Raw genomic sequence first — 23987 nt, forward strand, 5'->3', positions numbered from 1 at the left:
ACCTATGTAAATAGAACAAAGAGATAAGATAATAAATTCAAGTCTTGGTTCTGTTTTTCCTCAGTATCCTTTCTGACACCCAAAGTCTGAGTTTGATGTCTTTCCTTTTTTGAGCTTATATAGCATCCTGAGCGAGTCCCTACCAACATACTTACCTTCCTTTTCACTTACATGTATCCCCCATTAGATTGTATGCCTCATTAGGGCAGGGACCACATCAGACTTGTAGAACAAAGTAGTCACTCAGTAGTTGTTCAGTGAATGAGAAAGATATGAAAGAGATTCCACAGGACCTTGTGTTGTTTGTGGGAAGTGAGGGGGAAAAGAACTTTCTGGCCTGATAGAGAATGAACAAATGAACCATCGTTGCTGGCCCAGGCTTGTATTCCCAGTGTGGTCAGTTCCTTACTGTTTGAGCTATATCGTCATCCGTACTCTGAGTGAGATTATGTGAAGCTCAGCACCTAATTATCACTTCCTTAGTTGGGTATGTATTTTTGTGTGTCCAGGTTTGTGTGTGCATATATATGTACATCTACATATAAATTCAGGTTGTCATCCTGGAGCTCCAGTCGCCCTTCCCAAAGTCACATTGACAGATGGAGGCACCAGTGTCTGTTGAACAGACTGACTGCCAAAGTGACATGTGTAAGAAACACAAAGGAGCAGTAGTGTTCTTGATTTGAGCCAAAAATTCTCTGTTGACCAAAAACTGAAAGAAGTGTTTGGTGACTCTGCTGTCACTCTTGGCCCAGCCAGGAGCTGAATCAGTGCTGAGGAGACAGAGCCGCGTTTCTGTGGGGATCTGCTTAGCTCTTGGGATGGGTGTTTCGGGTGGGAGTCGCCCTTCTGCTTTGCTGCAATGTCAGTCTAGCAGATTGTGAGCATGGATACAAAACATCTTTTTGCAACACAAGCATTTTGTATTTTATATATTCTTTCTCTAAGCTTTGGATGGAAATATTTATCATATATGTCATATAAAATCTACACTAATAAAAGAGAAACATGCAAATTGACCATCACTCCACTACACCCACCAGCCAATCAGAGCTAGTATGCAAATTAACCCAACCAAGATGGCTGTGGAAACAGAGCTAGAGCGAGCAGGAGGCTTGGGTTGCCCCCGGCGATGGAGGAAGCCAAACTTCCCGCCCGCCCTGGCCAGCCCTGGCTTCCACTCAAGGCTACAAAGTTTCAATTATAGAAGATAAATAAATCCAAGATACCAGGGCCTCTGCTTGGGTCGCCAGAGGGTGTGGCCGGCCTGCAAACCACCACAGGCCCCTCGCCCAGGCCGCCTCACACCCAAAGGGAGCCCCCACCCTGATCCAGGACACCCTTCAGGGCAAACCAGCCGGCCCCCACCCATGCACCAGGCCTCTATCCTATCTAATAAAAGAGTAATTTGCAAATTGACTGTCACTCCAACACACAAGATGGCTGCCCATGTGGTCAAAGATGGCTGCCCCCATGTGGACACAAGATGGCCAGCAGGGGAGGGCAGTTAGGAGGGACCAGGCCTGCAAGGGAGGGCAGTTGTGGGCGATCAGGCCAGCAGGGGAGGGCAGTTGGGGGTGACCAGGCCGGGAGAGGAGGGAAGTTGGGGGCGACTGGGCCTGCAGGGAAGGGCAGTTGTGGGGGAACCCAGGCCTGCAGGGAAGAGCAGTTTGGGGCAACCAGGCCTGCAGGGAAGGGCAGTTGGGGGGAACCAAGCCTACAGGGGAGGGCAGTTAGGGGTGACCAGGCCTGCAGGGGAGGGCAGTTAGGGGTGACCAGGCCTGCAGGGGAGGGCAGTTAGGGGCAATCAGGATGGCAAGGGAGCGGTTAGAGGATGATCAGGCTAGCAGGCAGAAGTGGTTAGGGGCAATCAGGAAGGCAGGCAGGAGAGCAGTTGGGAGCCAGCAGTCCTGGATTGTGAGAGGGATGTCCTGGAATCGGGTCTAAACGGGCAGTTGGACATCCCTCGAGGGGTCCCAGGTTGGAGAGGGTGCAGGCTGGGTTGAGGGACACACACCCCATGCACGAATTTCATGTACTGGGCCTCTAGTTTGTATATAATATTTCTTATGTATGTAAGATTTCTTCTTAATGGCCTCTAACTGGTAACTTCAATAAAGTTGGAAGATAAATGTTTCCTAGGACTTTTTCAGTGTTTGATCATGGCTGGCCAGAAATTTAAAAATCAAGAAGCATTTCCCTGAGACAAAAATTGCCATAATAGTCCATTGCAATAAACTCCCTAGGGTAGTTGCAAACTGGAGGTAGACAATGTTTGAGGTGAATTAGAGGGATTTAGAGAGGTAGTTGAAGGTAGCATCAAAAACCACTTGGCTATGATGCATCTCTTTTCAACTCCTAAAGAGACACCGTCCAGGAGTTTGTGTAGCAACGTTAGAATTGTTACATGCATAACAACCAGGGAAAGCGGTTTCATCTTATATCTATCACAAAAGCATGCTTGCAACCCTGTTTTAGGTGAGCATTTTTTGCCGGTGTGTTTGTAGAAGCCTGGGAGACCGGAAGCTCTGGCTCAAAAGTATCCTCAGGCTGAGGGAACCCACTTGAAGAGTCACAGTTGATATTCTCAGAGTGACTTCTATCAGTTAGGGACGAGGTCCTGGGAAGGGCAGGGTAGGAAGCGTTGCTAATAGTTTTGGGTAAATTCAGTCATGTTCCACAGAGTCATGAAGGTGCTAGGCCTTGGGAGGTCAGAGGTCAGTGAATTCTAGTCCTTGCTTTCAATGTATATACAAGTTAATGGTGACTGCACTGGAGGGTATAATAACCATAGCTCCCAGAAATTGGTTATCAGTTTCTCAAGTATTTAAGTATATTATAACAATTTGGAGCTGATTTTGGGCGGGGGGGGGGGGGGGTGGTCCAAGTGTTCTGATGCGGTAAAATTTTTATAGCCAGTTTCCAGTCTTGCCACTCATGTCAGGAATGTAGATGACTATATTTGCTCATGATTTTTATTGACTCACAGCGGGGTTTTGTTTGGTTTTTTAATTTGTATTTTTAAGGGAAGAAGCTCACAGCGGCTCTGTTTCCATAACAACAGGAAAAGCTGACTGCAGTGTGTCAGCTGACTGGCCCCAAGAATGGCTAGTTGATAGTTTCACAAAAGTCAAGGGAAACATGAAAAGGAGAAAGCCCGAAGAGAGATGAAGCGTTTTCTAGCTATCATCTGACAGTGGCTTAAATAAAGATTCATTTGCCCCTTTTTTGGCTCACCCTTAACTCTCTCCTGCAAAGATGCAAGTGATAGCCCCTGCTGGGATGTATGCTGCCTTTTTTTTCTTACAGTATTTGTCCAGTAATACATACCCAAACGTGACAGCTGACTTCAGTGTCTTTACAATAAAAAAACGGAAACGCAGGACATGGTTTGGTCTTTGTTTTGCATAGGCAGGTGGAAGATCTCCGCAGGCCTGGTGCCTCTTTATGCCCAGGTGAAGAAGCTGGGCTCAGTCGCCGCCAGACATCTGGAGAGCGATTTGGAAGGAAGCATAGAAATTCCTTGTAGTTCAGAGGTCAGAACTGGTACCTGTGGGTGGCCACAAGGTAGAAGGAGATGTGAGCTTGGTTTGAGAATTTCCTAATAGTGGAACAAGTTACCTGGTGTGTTACCAGAGGTGTTTGATCAGTGGCGGGATATATTGCTCAAAACTGCAGCAGGTTTTCCTGCCATGGCTGAGAGGTTGAGCTGGCTAATTTGTAAATCCCTTAGAGCGTTAAGATCTTATGAGTTAAAAAAGAAATCTTATGACGCTGCAGTTATATTAAAACTCATTGATGTGCTGAATGATTTTAGTTAGATCCATACATCCAGCCTGAATTAAAAGAGTATGTTGTCCATCAAAGAAAAAAAGATGGATTTAGGTAAGAAGATACTTTATTTTAAAAAATCATTGCAATGAGGGTGGAGGGGGCTTTTGCCATAGGGAGAATGCTCTGACCCCAAGATCTGCAAGGATGTCGAATACCAGCTAGAAAAGAAACTTATTTTATAGGGGTAGGGAAACAAGGCTAGGAAGAACCAGATTTGGGGGAGCAGGTGAAAGAATTGGACAGTTGAGAAGGGAATGTCTTTCCTGGAGGTCAGCCAGTTCTCAAAAGGACTGTCCAGGAGGGGCCGTATGCTGACTCAGGCTGAGGACGGGCCAAGGACTTGGGGGAAGCAGAGAAGCTTAACTAAAGTTAAGCATTTTGTTCCAACCAGCCATAGGGAAGGAGTTCAGCTAATCGTTTATGAGGCAAAGAATGAGAATTTGGTTGGTCTGTCTCTGGCTGACATAGTTGTAAACATGGTGGCATCGGGAATCCTCTCTGTCTATGAGGAGGAGTGGTTCCTTGCAGTAGCTGTTACCCAGAGCAGGGTTCTGGGATTTCCTTATCTGGAGCTGCTTTCCAGGAGCTCGGGGCTCAGGTGACGCTGAACAGGGTCATGGCTCTGACTCTGATGCCATGTTCTTTCCTTATTCCTCTCCATAGTTATGACCTGAAGTCCATGGACTAGGCTTTTCGAAAGCTGCTTATTCGTCCTCAAGTGGAGGGAGAAAATGTCACCTGCAGTTACTAAGAGGGACCGCGGTGACCATTTGTTTGTTGTACTCACCCTTCTCACCAATAATTATGCATATCTTCTGGTCTGAAAAGTGAGACTAGCTGAGGATTTCAAAGGATCTCAGAGTTCTTATGCAATGTACAAATCTACTCCTCACCCATTTATTTTGCATTAAGTGAGTATTTTCTAACATAGCATTTTGATTGTTAATGGTTTCTTTAAAAATTAATACTTTATTTTTAGAGCAGTTTTAGATCTGCAGAAAAATTGAGCAGAAAGTACAGAGTTCCCATCTATTTCCCTCTTCAGTTTCCCCTATTATTAACATCTTGCATTGCTGTGGCACATTTATTACAATGGATGAGCCAACATTGGTGCATTGTTATTAACTAAAGTCCATTAGAGTTCACTCTTTGTGTTGTACATTCTGTGGGGTCTGACAAATGTATATTGAAATGTATCCAGCATTTTTAGAAGGGTTTCACTACCCTGAAAGCCCATGTTCCACCTCTTCATCATTCCCTCCCGGCAAAGTTCTGGTAACTGCTAATCTTTTTTTCTGTCTCTATTGTTTTGCCTTTTCCAAAATGTCATGTAGTTGGACAGTATATTGCCTTTGAAGATTGACTTCTCTTACTGAGTAATACCCACTTTAAGGTTCCTTCAGGTCTTCTTGTGGCTTGATTCCATTTCTGTAAATGGAATGAAAAGCACATTAATTTTTTAAGCAGCCATTTTTCATGGTTGGCTTGATAAACAAGTTGATAGCAAATTCATGATTCTATTCACACATGCTCCTGACCCCATCCTGTGTAAACAGTACTGGTTTCTAGAGCCAACTATGGGGCATTTCTTATATTGTTTCTGTTGGGAATCACATTTTTTCATCCAGTGCATTGGCCTCTTATCTTTAAGTCATTGATAAAATATTTGTATAAAACAAAGCCCAGGATAGAGCCCTGCAGCTCATCACTAGAGACCTAGGTAGCATTATTTATGATGGCAATTGAGAGTTAATGGGTGTAATTTTTCTCCTTCATAATATGACATCCCTGCATGAACAGAGTCAGATCGTAGGAGTCTCTCACAGTGAGGTTGAAGGTAAGACAGTATCAGAGCCGGTGGTTCTTTATTCCATCTCTGCCCGCTCAGTGTATGGAAGTGAACTCCCTTATCAGAACAATTAATGCCATCATATATACCATCTCCTTGGAATTTGGGACCCTACTGCAGTTTAGAGTATCAACCAAGTTACAAATGGGCCTTTCCCCTCCAACAGTGTTTCCTAATGAAGCTTTTAGGCATTAACTATAGTACATGGCAGGGATCTTTTTCAGTATGTGTGACAGATTAACTAACAGCCTATTATTTTGCATTAAGACAACTTAGTAAGCCATTCTTAATTGCACTATGCTGACTTGTCACCTGTTTTAAAGGTCACAAACAGCAGAGCTCTGCAGAGTTTGAGCTGCTGTAATGTATGTGGGTGGGTGGTATACTGTTACTGCTGAGTGTAGCCTTCAATTAATGTGCCATCCCTAAAAGCTCACACTCCTTTCATGTAGTACCAGAGCATGGGATTATGTTCAAGAAACAGTGAGAAACTTGGGTTAAAGCAAAAGGGAATGAAGAGAAGATAAAGATGAAATAGGAGCTGTCAGTTCTGCCTGACAAGCCATTGCCTTGGGACTTTTGTGTTTTGTTGTTTTCTACGTATATCCTAGGGCATTCTGTTTGTGATTGACATTGGTTCTTCTATTATGACATGAATAAGTTTTAGCTCCCTGTTTTGTAGTGACATATCTACTAATGATAGATATTATTCCAGAGTTAGTATATCCTTAAAGGAGAGACCCCACTCGAGATTGTTAGATCACTTTTTTAAGTCAGTTAAGACTACCTTTGTACGGTACTAAATGGGGCAGTGCCTATCTGTCTGTGGCAACTTCTGACAGAGAAGATGAAATCATACAGAAATTTCTTTGCAGTCTTTAGAAGGAAGAAATGATCTAATTCTAATGACCTCACTCAGCGTTTCACATTTAGCTCGGAGAAGTCTTCATTAATGCCAATCATCTCCTTCTCTACACTTCCCATTTACTTCAATAGTGTTGTCATTCCCCAATCAGAATATACCTTCCCATTCCAAACGCCTCATCACTGACCGCCTCTGTCTCCGGGGGCTCCAGTCCATCCTCCACCTCTTCCAGTGCTTAGGAAGCTTCAGTGGCTCCCTGTTGCTAACAGAGTTAATCTGAAACGGTTTCGATTGACAGTCTAGACTTTTGATGCATCACCAGCTTACATTTCATCCTCATCTTCTCTTCCTTTCCTTCTTCTGTAACCAAAGGGAATTTCTTATTGTTTCCTATAGTGACCTTGGGCACATCACAGAACCCAGGACCTTAGTTTCCTCAACCATAAAATAAGGGTAATGAAATACTGACCTCCTAGCGTTTTTGTGATGGTTAAATGAGGTAATGCGTGTACAGTGCTTGCAACAAAAGCCAGCACACAGTAATTACTTGCTCAGTGACTGTTAACCGCTGCGGTGGTGTGGTTGTAGTTACTCCTCTCACATCTTAGAAGATGTAAACGCATTTTCTTCCTACTGTGATATTTCTTTTCCATTGTGGTATTGAAGGTCTGTTTTTTTATGGATATTTTCCAGTCAAACTTTTGCCATCTCCACCTCCAACTTCAAGCACTCTCTTCCCTTAGAGCTGGTCATTCTAGAGCTGTGGTTCCTACCCTAGGTGAACGCACAAGAGATGTTCTTCCAGGTGCTTCCCTCCTCTCTCCAGTCAGCTTAGCAATGAACTGGCTTATTTTATTATTTCATTACCTAATCCATTATCAGCTGTAACCTATTGAGAGTTTTGAGACCTTGGGAAATGAGGGTGTGTGAGAAGTCAGGTTTGTGTCTGAGAGCAAACTGTGTGGATGGGAATTTTAGGAAAGGTGTTTTCTGTTCATGGTTTCACCTTAAGTAAAAGCATTAAATATTAAGGACCTCTAATGTGGGTGAAGGTGGCGAAAGTGTAACTGAGGCCTATAACTGATATAGAGGAAGATTTGAAGGCGAGGCCAGCAAGCTCAGTTCACTCACCTCTACCCCCCACCCCACCCCCAGCAAATGCCAGAAATGCCAGTGAAAGGCTCCTAGAGAGCCAAAAAGACCAGTAATCACGTTGCAGAATTATGTCAGGTTGCCCATGTCTCTTGCAAACGAGGTCTGACCGCTAGCGTGGGAAAACAATTAGGAAAGGAAACGCTGGGATTTTGATGTCAGGACCTTCTTTATTGTAAAGAAGAAGAAATGAACAAGCAGAGCTCAGTCTTCTGGGACTCTCCCCGTCTTCACAGACGATTTAGCCGCTTCCTATCCAGAATCCCTAGTCCTGTTATTATCCCTGTTCCTCCGATCCCAGCCTTCAGGGTGGCAGTGGATCATGGCTGTTTTCCTGCTTCGAAGCTCGATGTGCTGGTTAAGAAGCCTGTAGATCCTGAAAGCCCTGGTTCGTTTTCTTCCTTCCAGCGGATGTAATTACAGCTCTCACTTCCACCATGTCTGTGAGTCACTGAGCTTTGAGAATGCTGGCGTGCTGTGTTCACCCGGCGTCCTCTCCCCGGGGCTCTCCTAGATTATCAGGACCTAATTTTCCACTGGATTTACTTTAATGCTGAGCGTTACAAGGTCATTTTCAGGGCTCTGTCACTGTTTCTTCCTCAGAATGTGCAGCTACAGTTTAATTTTTAGCTTTTATCGCTACACTTCATTACATGGGAAGAAATACATTAGTGCTAGCAGATCATATTAAATGTGTTTTTCTCTTTTCCAATTGGAAAATCACTCCTAATCAATTCTAGGTTGGTGGGTTAGATGGCCTGGGAATACTGGGAGGGGTGCTTTCTGTTTATAGATGTGCCAGTCTGAGATCGTGCTCAAATTTTGTTGTTCCCACTTTTGTTTTGTGCATGACACTGATTTGGCAAATCAGTTTTTCCACACAGCATCTTAGTCTGAATCTATTAATTCTCTTCAGGCTGTCGTGAGTGTTCTTGACAGTCCCTCTAGTTGCTTGCCCTAGTCCGCTTCTGATTCTGCAATAAAAGCCACGATCCGCTTTAGTAAACAGAACCATCTTTCTTGAAACTTCACGCCCTAAATGCCTGAGCTCATGGTGCCCACATCTTCCCTGGATGGTAGTATGGTCCAAGGTGGCATTGCCCTGTGATAAACCGGAACATAGACTGAGAGGAGCCATGGGAACTGCTGTGACAGGACAAGAGCTTGGTTTCCTGATTCTCGGCCCATTGTTCTTTCTTCCGGGCACTTCTCTCAGGAGAATAGATAACACAATCGCAGTACTCCCTGCCATTTTCTTAAATGTCAAATAGGCACAGGGCCCAATGCATTATCTCTAATCCTCACAACAATTCTGCAAAGTAGGCTTTACAGATAAAGAAACTGAGACTTGGAGAAGCTGAGTAACCTGGTCAGAGCCACTCAGCTAACTGTGGCAGATCCGGGTGGAACCCGTCAGAGCCATGCCCCGTGCTCTTCCTGCACCGCGGAGGATTTGTGAACGGTCCAGTGAACGTGTAAGAAGGAAAAACCTGCTTGCTTAACCTTCCCACCTCTTCATCCATCTGATCAGCAGATAATTAACGATTTCCCACTTGCTCTGTGTCACGCACAGCACTGGGCGCTGGTGGGTAAGACAAACTATGGGCCTGTCTTCAGGGAGCTCTCATTTTCATGAAGCTTTCCCTCCACTCGCCCCATTCTCACTCTTCTGCAACCTGCACCCACCCCTTTCACTGCGGGGCTTGCAGTTTTGTCAGCTGTGCTCTGATGACTAGGCCACATGACCAGGCTCCCAGGTCGGCTGGCTCTGTGCAGTGCCTGCAGGGTCTCCTGTGCCCTCCAGTTAGTAGCACTTAGTGAGAGCTTACAGCGTCCTGGGCTCTACCTCCCGCTCTTTATGCATTACCTTCTTAATCTTCTCGGCCACTTCATATGGCACAGTTATCATCATTATCCCCAGATTACAAAATGGAACAAAACGCCTAGCTGAGAGAGAACATAACCTGCCTAGAGTGAGTGCTGCTGATTGGTGACCGTGGCTTTGGGCTCAGGCAGATGCGCTCCAGCAAAGAGGCTGTGCCCACCAGTGTGTGCAGGGTCACCGGGAAGCAGGCCGTGCCCCCCCCAGCAGCCCGAGGCTCACTGAGTGGAGGGCTCTGCACTAGGAAGCGCTCAGGGCAACAACAGGAGAGGCTTTTAGTACATCCCACGGTTTGGGAGAATTTTTCTACCTTCTTAAAAGAGTTGGTACTTACGTTTTCTGAGAGTTGAAATAATCCTTCCCCTAACAGTGAATTAAACTAAATAAAATAGATATTTCCATTGAGATAAAGGACAACATGCAGAAGTCACAGAGAATCTTGACATAATCCACATGCTTGAACATAGGAAGGCAAATGCCCGCAGTTTCGCAGTGGACCAGGAGAGCAAATGGCTGTCTGCTCTTCTCCCTGAAATGAACAGCTCAGAATAGACCAGGGTGTGGGGTATTCAGCAGATGTCTGTCCAACATTTGCTGGTGTAGAACACTGGGAAGAGGAGGATGAGTAAGTACAGTTCTGACATGCATGGTGTCCACGTCTAATGGGAGAGGCAGGTAAGCAGGCCATTCCATTGTGGTGGGTGCAGCAATACAGTCATGCACGGGTCATGTGCAAGCAGATCTACAGACAGGACAGGGACTCCGAGAAAGCGTTCCAGAGAAGGGGCCAGAGCCAAGACTTCCACGTCTCATCATGTGTAAGAGCATACTCTGGACCCCAAAATGTTGTCATTTCAGGGGCATTTTGATGGTTTATAGAGATACGTGAGAGCATGTTTCAAGTAAGGCCCACCTTGACAGCTATGCAACTTGTGGTTATTATACCTCAGTAACCTCTCAAGCCTTGCTTATCAACATTGAAATCTTTTTGTGGGGTTTTAATGTCCCCGGATCTAAGAGACATTAAACTCCTCTTAAATTATTCAGCTTTGTACTCCAGGCCTAATATAGTAGGGACTCTGGAAATATTTGTTGAACCACAGAACTGGATCCAGTTCATGATGCCTGGAAGCGACAGGACAGGAGCCTGCACAGGCAGGATGTAAACCAGCTAAATGGGCTGTTAGTGGACGGGCTGCCTTCCCACGAGCCCTTATTCCCACCCCACCCTGCTTTTCGAGCCCATAGAACCATGGAGAATACAGAATCCTAGGCATATCTACAAATAGTGCTCCCGTTTCACCTCAGACGACGTGCCTTTCACACAGAGACAGTCTGGACGGCCAAGAATAGGGCCTCTCCATCCTACAGTGACTCCGTTTCCAGAAGGACCCAGGGCAGCCCAGCAGGCGCTCCTTAGTTCAGTCTCTGGGTGCCCAGGATGATGGCTTGTGTTGTAGGAAATGACGTGTCACCTCCAGTTACTTCACACACGGAGCAACCACATTTTTCAGTTTCTAAAGGATGTGGTTGTTGGAAACCCCTTCTCGGTATCTCCAAAGAGTTTAAGGACCTAGAGGAGGAATAAGATCATGGTAAGCCATCCCTGTACACCTACGTGGGGTGTCATGTTTGAAATTGTGTGTGTGTTTGTGTGTCTGTACATGTTCACTTACTAGTTTGTTACTCCAGGTTTTCTCCCAGGACTAGGGTTTATAAAATGGAGGCCCCACTTAGGATGCTTAATTGGTTGCAAATTTTTTATTCATACTGGGTAAGTCTCCTAGCCTGCTCTTCCTCAATTTATACAACCCTGTTTACTTATTTAATAAAGTAGGTATAGAACCTAGAGTTCAGTCAGAGTCAAAAAGAACCATGTGGCAGGAACATTCTTGTCTTACTCAAGTTTCTTGCACCTGCTAAGATGCATGTGAACTCGAGTATTGAAAGCAATATCTAATCGGGGACCTTAGAAAAAAAGAAATGCTGATTGTTTGGGTGATTTGGTGCTGCTGACTCAGGAGGAGGCACAACACCCATAGCCTGGGAGTGTCCTGTTACCCTCTCAGTAAGGACAAGGAAGACCCCGTGCTGCTCCCGCAGTGCAGATGAGCTAGCACCTTGCTGCTGGTGCAGACTGAGAACCAGCATCTCAGCATCTCCTGGGAGCCTGTTAGAAACGCGGAAATTTCAGATCTTCCAACCAGAATCATTTAACAAGATCCCTCAGTGAGTCTCATGCGCATTAAAGTTTGAGAAGCACTGGATCAGAAGCACTGGTTTGGACCATCATTGAGACTTCTGCACTTTCTGCCTCGGTGAGCAAACTCCCAGGGGCTAGAGCCTTTCACCTGCGCCTAGAATAGACGACCATGCATTCCCAGTGGGGATGAAAGCGTGATTCTGTTTTTAACAGTAACATTTTCTACTTATGAACTAACACAACCTTCACTTTCCCCAACGATTTCAGTTGCTTCCAAAATATATCCAATAGGATGGAATAAATTAATGTGGAAAATAATATTAAACTGGGTTATAATAGCACACATAAATGTTGCCACCAAGTCCTGAGCAGTTGCTAGTTCTATGTAGCTAACCCTGAGTTCCTTAGTGATAAAAGCAAAAAAGAAAACACAATTAGTAACAAGTCTACAGCAGCGATATTTTCATCTCATGATATACATATAACTAATTACTAAAATTCTGCAGCACAACAAAAAAACTTTTTCTTTTGCCAGCCTGACAAAAAATAGGTATAATTTTGATTCATTCATACCAGAGAGCTATTGTGTTGGCTGTTGTCATTTTTTTTATTTGACAGTCTAAGGGAAAAGAGGTTAGTGCCCCTGACTATATAGTCAGGTACTGAATATTTAAAAAAATTTTTCTTAATTATATTTTTCCCCATCACCTTCTATCCCCCCCTATACCCTCTTCCACCCCCACCCTGAAATCACCACACTGTTGTTCATGTCAATGAGTTCTCTCTCTCTCTCTCTCTCTCTCTCTCTCTCTCTCTCTCTCTCTCTCTAATTCCCCCTCCCCCTGACATCTGTCTGCCTGCTCTCTATCTATGAGTCTGTCTCTATTTTCCTTCTTCAGTTTGTTCATTAAATTCCACATACGAGTGAAATCATATGGTACCTGGTACTTGTCTTTCTCTGACTGGTTTATTTCACTTAGCATTATGTTCTCCAGGTCCATCCATGCAGTCACAAAAGGTAAGATTTCCTCCTTTTTTTTTTACAACCAAGTAGTGTTCCATTATGTAAATGTACCACAGCTTTTTTATCTACTCACCCACTGATAGACACTTGGGCTACTTTCAAATCTTGGCATTTTAAATAACGCTGCAATGAACATAGGGGTGCATATATTCTTTCGAATTAGTGTTTCGGGTTTCTTCGGATAAATTCCCAGAAGTGGAATTGCTGGTTCACAATGCAATTCCATTTTTAATTTTTTGAGGAAATTCCATACTGTTTTCCACAGTGGCTGCACCAGTCTACATTCCCACCAACAGTGTATGAGGGTTCCCTTTTCTCTACATCCTCACCAGCACTTGTGTGTTGATTTATTGATGATAGTCATTCGGCAGGTGTGAGGTGGTATCTCATTGTGGTTTTTATTTTGCATTTCCCTGATGATTAGTGATGTGGAGCACATTTTCATATGTTTATTAGCCATCTGTATGTCTGCTTTGAAGAACCATCTATTCACTCTTTTGCCCATTTTTTAATTGTACTCTTTGTTTTTTAGGTGTTAAGTTGTGTGAGTTCCCTATAGATTTTGGATATTAACCACCTATCAACGTATCATTGGCAAGCATCTTCTCCCGTTCAGTAGGTTGTCTTTTTGTTTTGTTGATGGCTTCCTTGACTGTGGAAAAACTTTTTTAGTTTGGTGTGGTCCCATTTTTGGTTGTTCCCCTTGTCTGGGAAGACATATAAAAAAAAAAAATACTGCTAAGAGCAAAGTAGAAGAGTTGATTGCCTATGTTCTCTCCTAGGAGTTTTAAATCTTTAATCCGTTTTGAGTTTGTTTTTGTATATGGTGTAAGAAAGTGGTCTAGTTTCATGTTTTTGCATGTATCTGTGCAGTTTTCCCAACAACATTTATTGAAGAGACTGTCTTTAGCCCATTGTATATTCTTGTCGACTTTATCATAGACTAATGGGGCTCTGAATATTGGCCCATTGATGTATGTGTATTCTCATGCCGGTAACACTGTTTTAATTATTATAGCCTTATAGTATAGTTTGATATCAGATAGCATGGTACCTCCAACTTTGTTCTTCTTTCTGAAGATTGCTTTGAATATCCGTGGTCTTTTCTGGTTTCATATACATTTTAGGATTATTTGTTCTAGTTCTGAGAAAACTGTCATTGGTATTTTGATAGGAATTGCATTGAATCTGTAGGTTGCTTTGATGAGTATGGTTATTTAAAAAATATGAATCCCTTCAATCCTTGGGCAAAGTATTATCTTTCCATTTATTTATATCTTCTTCACACTCTTTCTTCAGTGTCTTACAGTTTTTTGAGTACAAGTCTTTTACTTCCTTGGTTAAATTATTTCTAGGTATTTTAATTTTTGATGCAATTATAAATGGAATTATTTTCTTAATTTCTCTGATAGCTTGTTATTGGTGTATAAAATGTGATTGTTTTCTAAATATTAATTTTGTATCCTGCTACTTTACAGAATTCATTTATTAGTCTAATAGTTTTTTTGGTGGAATCCTTAGGGTTCTCTATATATACCAGCATGTCATCTGCAAATGACAGTTTTACAACTTGGATGCGTTTTATTTCTTTTTCTTGTCTGATTGTTGTAACTAGAACTTCCAATACTACATTGAATAAAAGTGGTAAAAGTGGACATCCTTATCTTGCTCCTGAACTTAAAGAATAAACTTGCATTTTTCACCATTAAGTATAATGTTAGCAGTAGGTTTGTCATATATGGCCTTTATTATGTTGAGGTATGTTCCTTCTATCCCCACAGCTGAGTTTTGTTTTCTCCTGTTTAATATATATTTTTATTGATTTCAAAGAGGAAGGGAGAGAGAGATAGAAACATCAATGATGAGAGAAATCTTTGATTGGCTGCCTCCTGCGCACCCCCCACCGGGGATCGAGCCCACAACTCCAGCTTGTGCCCTCACTGGGAATCGAACATGACCTCCTGGTTCATAGATCAATGCTTAACCACTGAGCCACACTGGCTGGACACCACTGCTGAGTTTTTATTTTAAAGGAATGTTGAATTTTATCAAATGCTTTTTTTGCATATATTGATATGGTGATATGATTTTTATCCTTCGTTTTGTTTATGTGGTGTATCACGTTGTTTTGCAGATATTGAACGGGCCTGTGTCCCAGGAATAAATCCCACTTGATCAGGTTGAATAATCTTTTTAATATATTGCTGAATTCAGTTTGCTTATATTATGTTGAGGATTTTTGCATCCATTTTCATCAGGGACATTGGCCTATAATTTTCTTTCTTTGTAATGTCTTGATCTGGTTTTGGTAATAGAGTAATGCTGGCCTCCTCTTCAGTTTTTTTCAATAGTTTGATATAGATAGGTGTTAATTCTTGAAAGTTTGGTAAATTTTGCTTGTGAAGCCATCTGGTCCAGGACTTTGGTTGGTTGGGAGTTTTTTGATAACCAATACAATTTTGTTAGCAGTTGTCTGTTTCTTCCTGGTTTAGTCTTAGAAGGTTGTATGTTTCTAGGAATTTGTCCATTTCCTCCAGGTTGTCCAATTTGTTGGCATATAATTGTTCATAGTATTTTCTTATAATCCTTTGTATTTCTGTGGTATTGGTCTCCTCTCTCATTTATTTTATTTGGGTTCTCTTTTCTTTCTGATGATTCTAGCTAAAGATTTATCAATTTTGTTTGTTCAGTGAATCGACTCTTGGTTTCATTGATCTTTTCTATTATTATTTTTTTTTAGATTCTGTTTTGTTTATTTCCACTCTGATTTTTATTCTTTCCTTTCTTCTACTCACTTTGGGGTTTGTTCTCTTTCTAGTTCCTTTAGGTGTAATATTAGATAGTTATTTGAAATTTTTCTTGTTCTTCAAGGTAGAACAAGAAATTGCTATTGCTATGACTTTCCCTCTTAAAACTGCTTTGGCCATGTCCCATAAATTTGGGGTAATTGTGTTTTCATTTTCTTTTGTCTTAATGTATCTTTTGATTTCTTCCTTGATCTCATTGATAACCCATTCATTGTTTAGTAGCATGTTATTTAACCTCCACATGTTTGTGTGTTTTTCAGTTCTCTTCTTGTAATTGGTGTCTAGTTCATACCATTATGTTCAGAAAAGTTGCTTCTCAAACTTACCGATACTTGTTTTGTGGTCTAATATTTGATATCCTGGAAAATATTCCATGTGTACTTGAAAAGAATGTATTTTCTGCTGCTTTGGGGTGAAATGTTCTAAAATTATCAATAAGTTTATCTGGTCTAATGTGTCACTTAAAGCCACTGTTTCCTTTTTTAATATGTTTTTATTATTGATTTGAGAGAGAGAGAGAGATAGAAATACCGATGAGCTGCCTCCTGCAAGCCCCCTACTGGGGACCAAGCCCACAACCCAGGCATGTGCTCTGAGCAGGAATTGAACCAGTGACCTCCTGTTGCATGGGTCAGCACTCAACCATTGAGCACACTGGGTGGGCATACACTGTTTCCTTTTTGATTTTCAGTCTGAATGATCTACGCATTGATCTTTACAGAGTGTTAAAGTACCCTACTATTATATTATTGTTGATCTCTCTCTCTTTATGTCCATTGATATATATCTAGGTGCTCCTACATTGTGTGCATAGATGTTTACAAGAGTTATATCCTCTTGTTAGATTGATCCCTTTATCATTATGAAATGCCCTTCTTTGTGAAAACTTTTGTTTTATAGTCTACATTGTGTAAGTATAGCTACCCAGCTTTTTAAAATTTCCATTTGCATGAAATACTTTTTTCGTCCCTTTACTTTCAGTCTGTGTGTCTTTCAATCTGAAGGGGGTCTCTTGTAGGCAGCATATGTATGGGATATATATATATATTTCAGAGAGGGAAGGCGAGGGAGAGAGAGAAACATCAATGATGAGAGAGAATCATTGATCAGCTGCCTACTGCACACCCCCTATTGGGGATCGAGCCCACAACCTGGGCATGTGCCCTTGACCAGAATCCAACCCAGGACCCTTCAGTTTGCAGGCCAACGCTCTATCCACTGAGCCAAACTGCCTAGGGCCGTGGTCGGCAAACTGCGGCTCGCGAGCCACATGCGGCTCTTTGGCCCCTTGAGTGCGGCTCTTCCACAAAATACCACAGCCTGGGCGAGTCTATTTTGAAGAAGTGGTGTTAGAAGAAGTTTAAGTTTAAAAAATTTGGCTCTCAAAAGAAATTTCAATCGTTGTACTGTTGATATTTGGCTCTGTTGACTAATGAGTTTGCCGACCACTGGCCTAGGGCAAGGGTCTTGTTTTTTTATCCATTCAGCTACCCTGTGTCTTTTGATATAAGCATTTAATTCATTTACATTTAAAGTAATTATTGATAGTTATTGCCAATTAGGTGTTTTCTAATTGTTTTTGTAGTGCTTTTCTGTTCCTTATTCTCTGTTCTCTTCTCTTGTATGTGTATGTTGACTCTATATTGTTATGTTGGGTTCTTTTCTTTTTATTTCTTGTTTACCTCTTGGTGATTTTTGGTTTGTGATTACCATGTGCTTCATATGTACCACATATTTATACAGTATGTTTTAAGTTAATGGTCACTTAAGTTTGAACACATTTTAAAATCACTACAATTTTTACTCCACATTTATGTTTTTGTCGTTCTCTTATACTTATTTTGTGTGTAACTCTTAATTTATTGTTGTAATTACACATTATCTTCTTACTTTTGCTTTTTAACCTTTGTAGTAGCTTTATAGTTGGTTGATTCACTACTTTTACTGTTTGCCTTTGTCAGTGACAATTTTTTTTCTTATATTTCCTCATATTTTTTATCTTTTCTTCTTAAAGAAATTCCTTTAACATTTCTTATAATATTAGTTTAGTGGTGATGAACTCCTTTAGCTTTTTATTATCTGGTTCATAACTTCTTATATGTACATCTTTTTTTAAAGGTCAATCCTTCTTGGGGGAATAATATGGACATGATAGTACTTTCTCATAGAGCGTTGTTCATGTCAACACCAAGACCCTTTCTCACTGAAACCCTTCCCCTCAGATGCGTTAGTTCTTTATTTAGTATCTAGAGGCCCAGTGCATGAATTCGTGCACGGTTGCAATCTGGCCGGCCTACCCCAATGGGGGCCCATAGGGCTGGAGGGGTGGTGGGTGGTTGGTCAGTCGGCCCGCCCCTGATTGGGGTGTCAGGGGCTGGGCTAGCCGGGGGTGGGGCCGATTGAGCCTGGATCAGGCTAGTTGGCTGCTGCAGTGTGCTTCATAGCCACCGGTCATTCTGGTCGTTCCACTGTTCCGGTTGCTGGCCGTGTGTATGTGTGTGTGTGTGTGTGTGTGTGTATACATACACATACATACATACATACATTTTACTCATGCCAAAAGCGTTCATAGTAAAGAAAAACATCTTTTTACTAGCCTTATACATAAACATAAAAACACTTCTGAAATCAACATTTAACTAAAGGTATCTCTAAATGTAGAAATAAAAGCATATACTGAGCCCTTGTGGGGTGCCAGGTAAGTTATAGGCGCTTTAAATATGTAATCTCATGTAATTTATTTTTCGGTGACCTCATAAAGAAAGCATTATCCTCTCTCATTTATAAGTAAGGGAGCTGAGGCTTATAGAAATGGTTTGCCTAAGGTCATACAGTAAGTTAGTGTCAGAACTAGTATTCTAATTTACTTCTGACTCAACAAAGCTTATGGCTGCCTCCCACAAGATCCCATTTCTTCCCTCTAGGTATGAGTTGGATCAGAACCACCAGTAGTAGAATCACAATATTGCTATAGAAATGTTAGAGTTCACCTCTTCCAAAAAGTAGTAGACCAACCTTGCAACCCCATAGGTGGCTACCAGCTTTATAATGAGACAGGGAAATGACATGATTTTTCCTGTATAATGCATCCCCCACTACCACCACAAAGAAGGGCCATCTTTGCTGACTATACTTACTAGTAATGTTGAACATGGGAAGGCAAGGCTGGAGGGAGCTACATTTATCTGCATAGTAAAGGCAAAGAGGAATCAAGAAGCCCTAAAGGAAGCTGATCAGTACAGGAAATTAGAGACCACACTGGGGAAGGGTTCTATAGAGAGGTCAGCCTGGGCGCTGGCACCAAGGGACTTTAGTGGGACCTGTCCATTTCTAACTAATGTTCACTAAATTATCTCTCACTAATAGCATGTGTTTTCTTCAAAGGAATGAAGGAAGCACCACGTCCTATTTAATTGTTGGTCAAGTTCAGAGGCTGCCCACGGATGTTACCAACCTTATCTTTTATTTCCAGGCAACCTCAGAACCTGTTCTGGATCCACAGCAAATCCAAGCATTTGATCGGCTTTGTCGTCTCTACCGAGGAAGTTCCAGGGTAATGTTTGTGTGGTTGTTCAAATTTTTATTTCCTTATTTATAATTACTATTTTGGAAATGCAGAGTCCTCTAGTCCTCGCTCCAGCCTCCTCCTTAGTCTGAAAAGTACCCTATTATGGCCACGTGGAGCCATGAGAATTTGGCAAAGGATGCAAAGGAAATGGAAAGATATCTGTACCTCACTTACCATGGGCTGTGAGGACACGGAAGGGCATCTGTGTTTCCTAATCCTTCATCTGGGAGGCCTTTCTTTATATTGATGACTGTCAAATCTACCCAAAGCCTCAGACTCTGGTGGACATCTGCATTGGTTGCATTTGCTAAGTTATAGTGGCTTAACCAAGATAGAAGTGTAAGTGCAGGCACCCCGGGCACCTTCCATAAACCTCTCTCCAGATTTCTTCTATCTTGTGGCTCCACCATCCTTAACATAAGGCTTATTATGGTTGCTCCAGCTCCACCAATTACATCTGCATCCTGGCCAGCAAGATGGAGGAAAAGGAGGAAGAACAAAAGTCCTTTGTTTAACCACAATTCCTATAAGTTATATAAACCACTTACCCCCCCCCCCACACACACACACATTGTCAGGACTTAGACACATGATCACACACCTAACTGCACTACAGAGTGGGGAAATGGTCTTTATTACAAAAGGCCATGGGCTAAAACTCCTGGAACCTTATAACCACAGAAGAAGGGTACAGACTTGGAGTTCCGCTAGCAGCTGTGCCATCACATCCATCTGGGTGTTGCAGAAGCACTTCAGTAATGAACTCATTAACTTCCCTGACCTGTTCTTCCTTGCCTGGTGCTCCTCTCTGGCTGGTGCCTTCTCTCATCCAGGCCCGAGAGCAGGGCAGTACCCTGGGCTTATCTCTCCCATTCCAACCACTCACTAGGGAGATCCTGTAGACGTCTTCTCTACATCTCCTGTGTATTTATCCCCTTTCCCTCCCAACTGTCACTCACAGAAGCCACTGCAGACCTTCTGGCCCTTCATGCTGCTGCCTGGGTAATCTTTCCAAACCCAAATGTCATGTTACCCCCTCTTGCTTAACACACTTTCCTGGATCTCCATCACCTGAAGGTGGAGTCCAAACTCTATCACCTCCTCCAGTCCCGAAGTCACACCTGATTCCAGCTGGGCCGATTTGTCCTGAGCTTGTACAGACTGCTCATGTGCTCTGTTGGTCTCCCTTCTCCCACACCCCATTCTTAGGCAAACACCTGCTAGGTTGCATGGATGCCCAGAGGAAAAATGATGTTCCATTTTTGAGAGGTGGTGTGGGCAGAGGTTTTTGTTCCAGGAGATTTCAGGGGTCCCCTGAAGGTAGTCCAGCAGCGTTATTTAACTGGTATTACCTCTATCCCCTCCCAGCCTCATCCAAGCTCTGCCCCAGGAGTTGGGTTTCTGGCCTTCTAAGAAGTTCTGCTGCTTCAAACTGGGCTCATCGATTTCCAGATCATTAAATTACAACAGTAGAACACAAATATCTCTTTCCTGGGAAACAGAAGTAGTTAACTTTCTACTCCACAGTGTCTGACTGTGAAAGAACTTGGAGTTTATGTAGCATCTGTTGCCTGCTCTGTTCTCAGCACTGTGTGTAAAGTTCTTGTGGAGAACTTCACAGATTGATGGGCAGCTGAGGGGCTTACAGAAGACAGGAAGTCACAAAGTGGAGCTTGAGCAGAACAAGGAACGTCGCTCTGTAACCTTTGTGGTGGCAGTGAAGTTCCTGGCAGGACTGCTCAAGCAAGCGTACCCCCTGCTTTCATTAGCCGTCTAAAGCAACTTGCAGTCAGAGCCAGTGTTATGAATTGTGAATTGGACCATATGCGTGTCCTGAGCCAGGAGCTGGATTATTTTAGATAAATTGGCACTTTAAACTTAGGAGCCTTCAGATATCTCCCCAATTACCACAACCACTGGCAGTGAGTTACCAGTAAAAGTGATTGCCTGAGTGCGGAGAACCCTTTACCAGAGGTCCGGAAACAGCTAGAAGAGAGTTTCTGGCCGGATATGTGAGTAGGACACAGCTGACAGACATTATCTCCAGGGAAAGCAGACCACGGGCAGTTCAGCTGCCACACGGACCCGAGTTTGAATCCCACACTACCACTCACTGCTGGGTAACTCAGGGCAAGTTATTTAACTCCTCAGGGCTCTGGGGTTTTACACCCAGAGGGCTGTTTTAGAGGATTAGAAACAGCAGGCACGTGAGGCAGGTCCAAGATAGCAGCACAGTGGATGCTGAGCTCACCCCCTCCCAGGAACACACTGAATGTACACCTATATTTAGAGCAGTTCCTCCTGGGAGAACATGGGAACCAACTGAATAGCTTCTGTACAATAAGCAAAAAAAAAGGGGGGGGACCTCATAGAACAGGTCAGGAAGCTCTCCAGGAGCTGAGGAACCACCCAGGACCGGAGGAACCAGTGAGGCCCATGTTTGGTTCCCGTGAACCTGGATAGGAGCTCATCCAGGTTCGGTGGCCGACCTGCGGGGCACTCCGGCGAGTTCCCAGCCACCCCTCCTGGAGCTCCAGCAGGAGCAGGAGGGCGTCACACCGTACACACAAAGGGCCCTTCTACCTGGAGGTTCATCAAGCAGGTACAGCCGCGTGCTGCTTCACGCACCCACCTGGCTGTGCACACAAGGGGCTCCTCACGTGAAGAGAACGCAGAGCTAACAAAACATGGCGGTGCCTGCCTCTAGGGCTCCCCTGTCCAGAGAAAGTGCACAGACAATGGTTCACTGCTGCATGCACACGTGGGGCCACCCCACCAAAGGAAATGTGGGACCAGCAAAACTTTGTGGTACCACACACAGGGCTGCCGCATATGGAGTGAGTTGGGTGTGCGTGCACAGCCCTGCTGTGAACACGGACAGTAAAAGCAACAGGGCACGGTCAGCACACCTCACAGTCCTGTCTAAATCAGGCAGCGCCACCCAGATTAGACAGGCAAGGAAGTATGCACATACCAGTTGCCCCACCTCAAACCCACTCCTCAGACCAGGTGACACATAGGGTCTGGCACATGCCCACCCTGATTACAACCAGCCTGCCAAAACTGTTCAACACAGTCACCAGACCACTCTCAGGACTGGGAGGGACAGTTACTCATTGCAACTCATAGGAACAAACACAAAAGTCAATCAAAATGGAGAAAGAAGAGTATGTCCAAATGAAGGAACAAGAAGAAACTCCAGAGAAAAACCCTAAAGCAATGGAAATAAGTAATTTGCCTGATAAAGAATTTAAAGAATCTGTCATAGAATGCTCAACAACCTTAAGAGTACAATAGAGGAATTCAGAGAGCACTTCAACAAAAAGATAGAAAATGTAATTTTAAAAAATCAGAAATGAAGTATAAAATAACTGAAGTGAAGACTACATCAGAAGGAATCAACAGCAGATTAGTTAATATAGAACAGTTTAGTGACCTGGAAGACAGAATAATAGAAATTACCCAATCAGAACAGCAAAGTGAAAAAGTATTTTTTTTAAAAATGAAGATAGTATAAGAGATCTCTGAGATAACATCAAGCAACCTAACATTTGCATTATAGAGATTCCAGAAGGAGAAGAAAGAGAAAAGGGTAGAAAGAATATTTGAATAATGTCTGAAAGCTCTCCTAATCTGGGGAAGGAAACAGACATCCAAACATAAGGTTCCAAACAAGATGAACCAAAGAGACCCACACCAAGGCATATTGGATTAAAATGGCAAAAGTTAAGGATAAAGACAATCTTAAAGGCAGCAAGAATGAAACATCAAATAAGTGAAACCCCATAAGGCTATCAGCCAATTTCTCAGAAGCAACTTTAGAGGCCAGACAGGAGTGGTAGGACATATTTAAAGTGCTCCAAGAAAGTAATCTACAATCTAGAATACTACATCCAGCAGGGTTATCATTTAGAATTGAAGGAGTGAGTTTTCCAGACATGTGAAAACTAAAGGAGTTCACCACCACTAAACTAGCCTTACAAGAAATGTTAAAGGGTCTTCTTTATGCAGAAAAGAAAAGGTCATAACCAAAAATAAGAAAATACAGGGGGAAAGTATCTCACTGGGAAAGGCAAAAATACAATAATCACAGTGAATCAACCACTTTAAAAAGCTAATATGAAGGTTAAAAGACAACAGTAAAAAAATTAATAACTACAATAAAGAATCGGGATACACAAAACAAAAAGAAATAAGACATGATGTCAAAAACAAAAGGTGGAGGAGGGAGAAATAATGTACTGCTTTTAGAATGCAATTGAACTCAAATGCCTGTCAGCTTAAAATAGAGACTGCGAAAGATATAGATACATATGTACCTCATGGTAACCATAAACCAAAAATACACAAAAAATGAGAAAAGAACAGAGAAGAACAACAAAAACCACTAAAAATCAATTAACAAATTGGCAGTGAGCACATACCTACCAATAATCACTGTAAATGTAAATGGAGTAAATGCTCCAAACGAAAGACAGAAGTAGCTGAATGGATTTAAGGGGGGAAAAATGACCTATGTACTCGTATATGCTGCAAACATAGTAGTATTCTAGGTTGTAGATTCCTTTCTTTGGGCACTTTAGATTGAAGGACACACAGAAAGTGAAGGGATGAAAAAAGATATTCCATGCAAATAGAAACAAAACGAAAGCTGGGGTAGCAATACTTACATCAGACCAAATACACTTCGAGACAAAGGAGGACATTACATAATTTTAAAGGGGTTTAGTATAAGATGGGGGTATAACAATTGTAAATATCTATGTACCCAACTTAGGAATACCCACGTATATAAAGCAGTTT

The 23987-nt window shown here is 42.7% G+C and overlaps 1 protein-coding gene across 6 annotated transcripts in view; it reads left to right on the top strand.

Moving 5' to 3' along the window:
• Nucleotides 1–23987, top strand: part of VPS8 (VPS8 subunit of CORVET complex) — a 247460-nt gene that overhangs the window by 219538 nt on the left and 3935 nt on the right. For all 6 annotated transcript variants that reach the window (XM_079764490.1, XM_079764492.1, XM_079764493.1 and 3 more), the window contains one exon: nucleotides 19089–19169. In XM_079764490.1, coding sequence (XP_079620616.1) covers nucleotides 19089–19169 — 81 coding nt within the window. The remainder of the gene's footprint in view (nucleotides 1–19088; nucleotides 19170–23987) is intronic.

This window comes from Cnephaeus nilssonii, assembly GCF_951640355.1.
Source record: "Cnephaeus nilssonii genome assembly, chromosome: 3".
Taxonomy (NCBI): Eukaryota; Metazoa; Chordata; class Mammalia; order Chiroptera; family Vespertilionidae; genus Cnephaeus; species Cnephaeus nilssonii.